Raw genomic sequence first — 11,106 nt, forward strand, 5'->3', positions numbered from 1 at the left:
GGTGCTCTCCCATCATCGGATTCCTCCACCTCAGGGCTGGAACTCGAATCCTGCCGGAAACCTGAAGGTTCTGGGATGAGGCTCAGTTCTCCGCTCCTGACCGTTGACTCGGGCATCAAGCCAGTCGGCTCCTCAGGTCTCCCGGTTGTGAGCTTGGATTCGGCCATCGTTAACTGTTTTCCCTCACAAGAAACTAATCTTGGTAGGAGCTAACGGTACAACTTTGGTGATTCTCAGCTTTATGTAAGGATTGCCTATTCTAAAACGTCATCAGACTCATGAGCAGGATCACAAAGATATCTGATTTATTAAGAAATAGTGTGCAGGATCACAAAGAAAGCTGAGAATGGAAAAAGCACGCCAAATGCAAACTAAAAACCCTCGGTACAAATAAGATCCCTCCCCCCGTAGAATCTTCCCAAGCTCACAATCCCAGGTGCTCCTAATGGCTTCTGATGGTCCGCGGGAAAAGTCCTTGAGCAAAGCACATAACCCAAACACATCCCATTGAAATGAACATAGATACAGAGCTTGGTACAAGGTTTCACAGCAGCTCCCTCCCAAAGAGAAACGCACGTCAGCGCCATGGCATGTGAAACGTTACGATGTACAGTGCACACTGAAACAGTGAACATGACAGCATGGTTGAGAGTCACGGTCATAGAATCACAGAATTGTAGAGTTGGAATGGACTACAAGGATCACCAAATCCAATCATGTGAAAACCTATTAAACCATCATCAGAGGTGGTTCTCCAGCCTCTTGTCAAAAACCTTCAGAGGTAGAGAACCCACAACCTCAGTAAGCAGATTATTCTACTGTTGAACAGATGTTAACTGTCTGGATGTTTAGTACTGTGGTTAAGTGTATCACAGTAGATCATTGTTAGGTGTCAGAGGTTAACATGGTTATTCCAATCAGTGTTTTCTTGTGCAACCAAATACTGAATAAATTAAGGTTCAGTAAGAGGAGTTAAGTAAGATTGTCATTGTGGGAGAACAGCAACAACTGTCACAGAGTCCTAATACACAGATGTTAATATTCAGAAGTTCTGGAAAAAACTATTCCTATGTTGGCTTAGAAAAATGTTAATGAAGTATCAAGAATTATCAATTAAAGAATCTTCCTGCAGCACTAGACAATCATTAGCACCAATCTATCACAACTGCTTCATTCAAAGACAAACTAGATTTCAAATACAGCTAGAAATGTTCTTGTTTTAGAGGAAGACAAATCTATTAACTTAATTCTTGTCAATGAGCATGAAGTCTACTTCACAAAATGTCACAAATTCATATCTCAGCTTATTGGAGCAGAGGGAGGGGGCATAGGAGAGGGAGATATTTGAGCAATAGAATTAAGCAATTTTCTTACTTTGCTATCCTTTTAAAATGAGTTTTAATATGAGAGCAAAAGTGAGTGAGAACAAAGAGGGATCACAGGGTCCCAAGGGAGGGGACAAGAGAAACAACCTATGAAATATATATGATGACATCGCAATTTAAATCTAGTAACATTACTTGGGACACAAGTGTAAAAGACAGAAGTTTATATCATGAAGTCATGACACCCTTTTTGTCATTTTTTTCATCATCATGATTAGTAATGGATGCCTAAGTACAACTGTAATGGTATGTGGGAAAGAGCTTGGGAGACGGGGGGAAGAGATGCTGCCTAGGGAATGGTCAGATAAGAGGGAGCATAGCCCGCAGCTGCAAAATGGGCAGCAAAAGAGGCTCAGAAGGGACCCTCCCTAAGTTCTCAGGCTCTGAAGGTGACGGTGGGAGAGATGTACTTTCAGACTTGCAAGATTCTGTTAATGTAGCTTTACAATAAAGTAGAATTAGTTTATCTGGTCATGTTTCCTGTCTAGTCTACCTGGTACGGCTCACATCCATCTTGCAAGTCTGAAAGTACGATTCTGCCATCACCTTTATAGCCTGGGAACTTAGGGAGGTTCCTCCTGAGACTCTTGCTCTGCCCACTATGCAGCTGCGGGCTATGCCTTCCCTTATCTGACTGTTCCCTAGGCAGCATCTCTTCTCTCCGTCTCCCAAGGTCTTTCCCACATACCATTACAACAACATACTGGATTGGAGAATGTACAACATTACAAAACTAACTGGACTTGAGAACATTTTTTAAAAGCCATTGGTGTTTCCCAAGAAGCAGCAAACTTTTTTTTAACTCTTGACATGGAATTACATAAGCAAAACAGCTATAAATGTCAGATAATATAACACTAGTCCATGATTATTTTTTCTTTAAATAAAAGTAGACATATGGTGCCTTAAAATCTAACAATTCTGCCAGATCTTTACATAACTGGCTTGTGAATATTGATTTTTCAAGGCACAGGAATGCTTAAGAACATAAAGTGAGTTTATAATTAAAATTACCTTTATCCCAACTGTTCCCCTCCAAAGTTTTGGACTTTAATTCCCAAGATCCATAGCCACTATAGCCAACCACTAGTGAGGGATTTTGGAAATGCAACACATCTGGAGGACAGAGGGTCGGGTAAATCCTATTTCATGGTTGTTAATGGAGAAAATAGAGGGGCAATTTCTCAGCTTAGACACCAAGCAAGCTTCAAGAAGGTCTTAAAAACCTTTTTAAAAAACATCTATACTGATTCTGTGAATATTTCCATAAGCAAGGAGCTCTTCAAATTGAGCATCAGTACTTCTTTCTTTAGTGGGAAAACTGCTGTCCAGATGCAGCTATATTAAATACATAGTACCTAATATACATATGGAGAGCCAGTTTGGTGTAGTGGTTAAAGGCACTGGATTAGAAACGGGGAGACTGTGACTTCTAGTTCTGCCTTAAGCACGAAGCCAGCTGGGTGAATTAGGGTCAATCATTCTCTCAGCCCTGTGAAGAAGGCAAGGGCAAACCACTCCTGAAGATGTTGCCTAGAAAACTGCAGGGACCTGTCCAGGCAGTCGCCAGGAGTCAAGGCTGACTTGAAGACACTAAATAAACAAACAAACAAACAAACAAATAAAATTGACTCTGTGTGTTTGTGTGTGATGATCCAGAATTGCAAAACAAAAATATGAAGGAAGGGTGACTGGGCTAAGGAGGAAGGGGAAGACCAAAAAGTAAGCCATGATTGTATGAAGTTGATGAGATCATCGGGGGCGGGGAGGAATGACCTTGGGAGACAGGAGGAAGAGCTGCAGCTTGGACAACCATCATGCAAAAGTTATCTCAGCCCACAGAAGGAAAAGGTGCACAGGAAGCATCTCAGAAGGGACCCTCCCTAGTTTTCTGGAAAATGAAAGTAAAGTTAAGGAAGGGAGAAGGGCTTTCAGACTTGCAAGATTCTGTTACTATAACATTACAATAAAGGTAGAGTTAGTACTCACGGTTTGTGCTTCTTCTCTGGACTACTTTGAAAGGCTGACATCAGGAGAAACATAGGGGTCAGGAGGGGATAGGGTACTTAAGAAATGTGAGTGGTGAAGCAAGAAAAAAATGGGCCAAGCATGAATGAGTACTGAAGAAATGTGGATTGAATATTGAAGTGAATGACAGTAGCAAAGAAGTATGTTGAGATGGTTTGGTCCTATAAAGAGAATTAGTAAGAACTGCAAAACAATTACTTGAAGGAAGAGCAAATGGATAAAGAGTAAACAAATCAGGGTTTGAGGAAATTGATAATATCCTGAAGAGAGATAGGTGAAAAGTTTAAAAAATAAAAGGCAACGTAAGAATGTGACTGAAGCAAGGATGGTTTGCTAACGGCATAGGGAATGGTTTTGGCACAATCTAAACTTAGCTATGTAATTCCCTTCTTTCTCTTCCTCTCTTATCCTTTGCTCACCGCTTCTCGTTGTTTTTCTACCATTTTTGGACTCCCTGCCCCTGCCCTCTGGAACAGCGACCTCCGCAGAGATACATCTGGCACCCACTCTTCTGAGGTTCCAGAAGACCCTTGAGACCTGGCTGTGGTCCCAGGCCTGGACTGGTGTGTTTTTGGAACCCTTATTATGTTTGTTTATTTTATGGTTGCTTCTTAGTCTGGGCTGTTTTGTTTTGTTGTCATGTTTTAATCGTATATTCTGATGCTGTAAATTTAATAAATCATATTAGTATGCTTTGCATAGTTTTGCTTACTTCAAAGGGAATACCATGATGGGTATATGGGATCCTAGACGCTCTTACTTTCCTCTAATGCTCCTTATACACATTTTTCATGGAAAAAAATATCAAATATGTCAAAAATTCCAGAAACTGTAAGGGCAAAGCACAACATTATTTATTTTATAGATCCTAGTATTTAGAAGTCCATGTTTCAATGTCATCTCTAAATATTTCTGAGGAAATCAAAGAAAGAAAAGGAAACACCACTTATGTACAAATTATTTATTCCTTCGTTTAATTTATTTAATTAATTATGAGGTCAAAGACCAAGACACGCATACCAAAGAAACAAAAGCACACTGCAAACAATCAAGAGGTATAGACAAGAGGAACATAGAAAGTGCTAGTTCTACCAACTTTACTAAACAGGCCTCTGATGGCAATGGCACCTGCAACAAATTTAGCAACTCTTCCAGAAATATTCAGTGACCTGTTAACTTAGAGGAGGATGGTGTCCTCCTTGTCAGAGCTGGTGGAACCACAGAAGCAGAAAGGTGTTATTAGGCCAACTTCCCATGCTGTATAGAAGGGACAACACAGAAGCACATGGGACACTGTTTCTATTTCTAGCAGTGCACAAGGGCAGTCTCTCTTGTGCCCTGGTGTTATTAAATATTCCTCCCTGCAAAATAGATGGCAAAATATTGTACAGAGAGAGGGTTACAGCTCTTTATGGGAAGGGTAAGAGCTGTTTGCTAAATACTAGCAGGGCAGAATCATCTCCCCAACAGGCCTTCTCCATAAATATCTGGGTTTTGCTTACCAAATATTGGTGCTGAGGAGCCTTTCTTTCAGCTCAGACCAAGCTCACTCAGAGCTAAGCAAAGTCAAGAAGTGGGTTAATTTTCATATTATCTTGCAGACCGATGCTTTGACAAAGCACTATCCTCCCATTTTAAGCGATGGCTCTGTTTCTGTTTTTATAAGAGGACAATGCAGCAATCCTCTACCCTAATGCAAGTGGGCTTGGATTGGAACGTCATGTTCTTGTTTATTATGGTAGTGAAGACCAGCTAGTCATCAATTACAGCAAAACTAAAATGGTTGCCTTCTTCAAAAGACCTGTTATTTATTTATGGCCAAAATCTATATGGTGCCTACGCTTCTGATTCTAGCCACTGCCACACTTGGAAAATTCAAAGCTTTCGTGCTTATCAAATTAAGGGTTTCAAATATTGGCGCCTATCCTTCCAAGCCTCAGAGACCTGGAATCAACAGCAGAAGAGTATCACTGCCAGGGCTCATAAACTTTCAAATTCAGTTCTGCATGTTGCCAATCAAAATGGCAATGACCATATTCCTGCTGAAATAAACACATTCAGAGCTAAGGTCACCATCCACCTGTTATATGACATGCAGATTAGATACTAACATGTGTTAAGGTGAGAGAAGGCAATCCAAACTAAATGTTGAGACCTATGCTGTGAGTTCCTCATCTTATATCAAATTCTTTCCTGAGACTGAAATCTAGCCTAACTTTTGTGGAGACTCATGACCAGCTTTGCTGCTTGAAATACTGGATTAAATTACCTTTTTTCTGGCAGTACGGCCACCTTGATCTAGCAGGATAGTATTATGTCCTCATGAAAGACAAATATTATCACAGACTTACGGACTATATTAAATCTTGATTATATCCCCAAGCAAGAATCTATGCATTTATTACTAAAACACAAATAATGTGCATATGAGCAGGGTTTTATATACTGACCTCTTTTCTTCTCCTATCTGCAGGATCACATGTTCTTCTTCTACCTCTTGAATATTCAACTAGTATAGATTATGAAATCCCTCAATTTTCTCTCCTTATAGCCTTCTTTCTAAAGCTAGAGCCCTCCAGATGTATTGGACTTCAACTCTAGGCACACAGGAATAGGTCTGGCATAGAATTATGGGAGCTGAAAGCCAACACATCTGGACACCACCTGGATAACTGAACTTGAACAGTGTCATCCAATCCCATCGCTGTCATTACCACATTGGCCATATCCTGTTCTCTACATAATCTCATTTTTCTGAAAGTTCATCCACTATCTCCACTTAGATGTCTCACCAAAATTTGAAAGTCAGTATCTTCATTCTTCCTTTCAGCTGTTTATCTTCTTGACTATCTTCCTCTGTTGTCCATCAAGCTCACTCTCATTCAACATATTTAAAAACACAAAATTTTAGCTATGTAACAAACATTATTTTCTTGTCATTGTCTTAGACCTTTTACCTCTGCTCAGAACACCACTTCAAAACCAACTCATCCTTTTTACCAACTGGCAATCCATCTTCTTCATCCTGAACAAACATGTGGTCCCAGTTTCCACCATATCACTCCCCAACTCTTTGATTCCCAGCTGTTCCAAAAACCTCCAAAACCTTGTTCCTTAAATAGCTGCATATTTTATTACTTGATCTCCCCAGTTCTTCAGAGCATCTATGTAGTGCTTCCTCTTCCTGTCCTAAATTTTATCTGTCTGTGACTTCTTCAAGTATTGAAATGTACTTTCTCATTGACAGGGCATGTGTCCTTTTTAATTATGCTAATTTAGCATGTTGAAATGCTAAATTCTTCTCAAAAGCTTTCTTGGGGTCTGCCAATTTTGGAGATGAAACAGGTTGTCACCTAAGGTAAGGTCATGGCCCCTCTCTTAAAATACTTTTCTTAGAGAGGCGTGTGTGATCTGAGTGCCAAGATCTATCTAGTCTTCTTAAATCTTTTAGTTTCTCTTGTCTATAGTCCATGACATCGGTTTTTTGCTTCTGAGGTTTACTTTAATTTTCTAGTAGTTTAATTGCTTTTAAATGATACATTGTTGTCTTAACCACTGTTAAACATACAAAAAAAACACACCCCTCACAGTATGACATTTTTCTCATTACGAAACTTTATTACACAGAACTGTTACAGAAGATAATTTTGCAAAAATGAATCATAAAAGGATATATTAAATGCTATTTCCACACAATAGGACAAATGCTTGTTATCTTTATTTTTTGCTGGGATTTTAACCTCCCAATTTAATAAAAAAGTAGACTGAGCCTCTTTTATCACTGAAGCTGAGATTTTCTTTTTGTAATTCAAGGGTAAATTAGTTACAGATCAGTCTAGATGCAGAGACAGGCTTTTATAAAACCAAATTGGAAAAACAATATTCATGTATCCCAACATCGTCTCCAATTCATATTCAATAGCAGAGTAAGACAAATAGAAATACCTCAAGATATGTAATCAATTGCAACATAACATCAAGAAACATCTGAATGCATAATGTATGATTCTGGACCGATGCACCCTTTCATAAAGTCTCAGAAAGATAAGAATCTGGGGTCAATTAGAAATGAAGCCATGCCCAAGATCTTCCTTAAATGATCTGTCCATTCTTTTTGTAAAATGTACCCCTTAAGTCTTTTAAACTGTAGCTCAAAACTTCCTGTAAACATTATTAGCTTAATTCCAATCAGTTTATCCTTTTAGCCTAGAAAACAAACATTAAAATGAATTATTTTATTGTGCTCTAGAGCTTTGAACAACGATGTATGGATACTGATCCTTCTATCTACTCCTGACAGTCTTGTAAAGCAGTACAAGGAGAGAAGCTGAATTAACTTGTTTTCTCATTAAAAAAAAATGAGGATCAGTTAGCTGGGCTTATAAAGGTTGTTATGAAACTTTTCCAATTTCTTAATAAAAAAGAGTGGGGTTTTTTTTCCAATAGAAGGTAAGCCTGGAGATGAACAGATTAATGGCAGTGAGTCAGATTTTTGGTATATGGCATTTGTATTTAATATATCTTTGTCAGTCTTTTTAGGCATCCTTTGGTGTGATTTTTAATGGAAATGACAAGATATATTCAAGGAAATCAGTCATCTGCTCTGCCACAATAGTCGGTTATCATGGGCAGTCATAGGCTGGATTCACACATTGCACTAAGCCTCTAATGGGGATTGTTTAATTTCTGTGGGTTATGTGAACACCAACGTTAGAACTTGCAAACCATCGTTTATGACTTTGCTTGTTCTGTGAACTCAAGCAGTTGTAGCTTATACAATGAACCATGGTTAAGCATGTGCAAACCCAGTCATGAACTCACGTAGCGGTTTAGCTCTTGGACTATGACAAGGAAGACCCAGTTTCAAGTTTCCCCTCAGCCAAGGAGGAACTTGGGGCCAGTCAACTCCCTCACAGCCCAATCTACCTCACAAGGTTGTTGTGGGGAAAAAATAGGAGGAAGGAGCACAATATCCATTGCCTTGAGCTCTTGAATGAAAGGATATAACATCTATATCCTGCCTTTCACACACTCACACTCACACACACAGATATGCTCATTCACAGGGTTATTTTAAAGACACAAAGTAGAAATATTAGACATACACTGAGCTTCTTGGAAGAACCTAAAAATTAGGGAGAAATTAACCATATTACTTGCCCTCATAACTTTTTTGACACTTCCTTCCCACCCTCACCACACACACACACCAGGATGCCCTTTTAGCAAAATTTGCCTGTGGAACCTTCAAGGTATATTATTATAAGGCAGATGGGCATGATTTGTTAGATGAACTTCGTTTAAGACTGCAACTGAAATCTAGGATTATGATTTGAACACTCCTAATTTCTGGAACTCTGCTACCATGAGAAGCAAAGATTTGAATAAGTGAGACAGGTTTTCAAAAGATTAAGAATTAGCTATAAGAGCTGTTTAAAAAGAAAGGAAGCCTGAAGATATGTTTGCTGAAATATTTCAATACAATTACCTTGGAAATTTCCTTAATTAAGGGAGATTATTTAGTAAGCATTATTTATTAAATCTGATTTTGAAATATTACTCCTAGCAGCACAAACAGTGATCATTAAAGTTCTCAACATGTGGCCAGATTGTTAAATAAGATTTCAGTCAGAAGAGAGAACTTGTACTAAGCTGTGGGCTATTTGGTTTCATAAGCCACTATCGCTAGGCTACCATAATGTTAAGCTATAAACCATGATATACAAATCCTGCAGCTGAGTTTATGCACTGTAAAAGCCAAAATGAAACACATTATATTACAGCACATCACAATTCATGAATACAAGTGTCAAGAATTATTTGACTGGAAAGTCTGAACTCCACATGAATGAGGTAAAGAAAAGAAAAGAAGATCCATGAGTGGAATATATACAAATGTGAAGGTTTCATCTTATTATAAGGATAATTAAGTTATAGAAGAGAAGTGACATTGTTTTGCTTGGTAAAAAAAATGGAATAATCACAAGAAGATATACTGAGTCTCCAGTGTGAATAGTGGGTGACCTAAGTGATTCCAGAGAGTAACACAGCTTTCTTTCTAAAATTTGTCCTTGAATTGACTAAATGAGACAGCTTCACACCAGACCTAATTGAGGAGAAATAAATTCTGAATGGATAGGGCAATGGCAAATGCATGAAAGGAGCACTCAAAGAAGTAAGGAGGGTTTAGTGAGCAACCCTTTAGTAAGGATCATCTATAAGAGATTGCAGTTAGTGGGTATGTTTAACACTCTCAAATTATTGGTGACCTCCGAACGGTTAGCACTTTGTATCACTTGTCAGATACACAGGCTGTTATCCTAAGAGAGCATCTGTGTATGAATTATAATCCTCCCTGCAAATGATGAAGGGGACCCTTAATCTTCAAAAGCACCAGGAGACCCTTATTCTTGAAGCAACTGGAGCAGGCCTTCTTCAGAAGATGTATGGAGCACATGTGGCAATGCCAAGCCAGGAAATGCTTTACGGTGACCATGAAGGACTTTAGGGAACCCAGCTGTAAGTATGCGCATAACTAATTTCATCGAGCAGGTATCCAGGTGTGAGAACTGGACAGAGGAGGGATAATAGAGAAGGGGGCTGCTTGTGCAACATGAGACGGGCAACATTAGAAATGGGTTGGGTTTCACCTGGAGGTACAGGCAGGTACGGGCACATACAGATCCAGGTGTGAATGGCCAGGGTGGGGGGGCCTAAATAAGGTATGGTCTATAAAAAGCAAACGAAGCCTGGGCGTTGTGGACCTCAGGAGGGATGGGAGGGGGGGTCGGATTTGATAATAAGGGGGGAGGAATAAGCCTGCGCACTGAGTGCAGAAAAGGGAAGCCTCCTGGCCAGGATGTCGGTCGCGGGAAAGGTGTCAGGCCCCTGCGGGGAAGCTTCGGGCCCGGCGAGCGAAGACGGGGCTGCTTGGGCTCCCTTCCTCTCGCTGCCGCCGCCACAAGTTCTCTCCAGATGGCCAAGGTGGCGGCGTCTCTTCCCGTCCCCTCCACCGCTACTTTCCCGCCGGCGGCGGCCTTAGCTCACCTGTCAGCGCCCCTTCCCCGCCCTCTCCGGCTGCTCCTGCGGCGGCCGAGGCTCCTCCTGCCCTGTTTTCGGCCGCGCGCGCCACGTCCTCCCTTTCCACCCACCCGCCGCGGCCGGAGCTCGCCACTCACCGAATTTGGCCTCGGCCGCGGCCGCGGCTCCAGTGCGCAGGAGGGGTCGGTGCCGGGCGACGACGAGGACCAGAAGCAGCCGCTGCAGCAGGCGGAAAGGCGGGCGGGAGCCGAGCGACCCCATGGTCATGCGTGGCCCATGGCAAGCGCCCGCGGCTGCCCGGCCCTGGCCCTGAACCCCGGCGGACCGCTCAGTCCATGCCGCGCCGCTCCTCGGCTCGCCGGTGGGCAGGGCTGGCAGCGCCACCGGCTCCGGCGTCTCCAAGACCCAGGACAGCGACCAGCGCCGTCCCTCGCCCGCCTCAGCCCACCAGCCCCTCCCTTCCCTTCCCTCCCACCTCAGGCGCCTCCTCCGCTTCCTCGCCCCGAACCGCCGGCGAGTGATGCTGCTCCCGTCGCCCCGTGGCTGGAGCGCGCCGCGCCGCCCGAGCACTGCCCGAGCCCTGCCCCTCCGCCGGGGGAGAGGGGCGCGGGTCCCCCGGCCCCGCCCCAGACCGCCGCTTCGCCCCCCTCGG

The 11,106-nt window shown here is 42.0% G+C and overlaps 1 protein-coding gene across 1 annotated transcript in view; it reads right to left on the reverse strand.

Annotated features, from left to right (window-relative positions):
* The window catches only part of PTPRN2 (protein tyrosine phosphatase receptor type N2), a 666,056-nt gene extending 655,159 nt beyond the window's left edge, over positions 1 to 10,897 (reverse strand). Inside the window, exon 1 of the mRNA XM_063301899.1 lies at positions 10,592 to 10,897. Within this exon, the coding sequence (XP_063157969.1) occupies positions 10,592 to 10,721 (130 nt within the window). The 5' untranslated portion in view covers positions 10,722 to 10,897. The remainder of the gene's footprint in view (positions 1 to 10,591) is intronic.
* Positions 10,898 to 11,106: the final 209 nt, after the last annotated feature.

This window comes from Candoia aspera, chromosome 4, assembly GCF_035149785.1.
Source record: "Candoia aspera isolate rCanAsp1 chromosome 4, rCanAsp1.hap2, whole genome shotgun sequence".
Lineage (NCBI taxonomy): Eukaryota > Metazoa > Chordata > Lepidosauria > Squamata > Boidae > Candoia > Candoia aspera.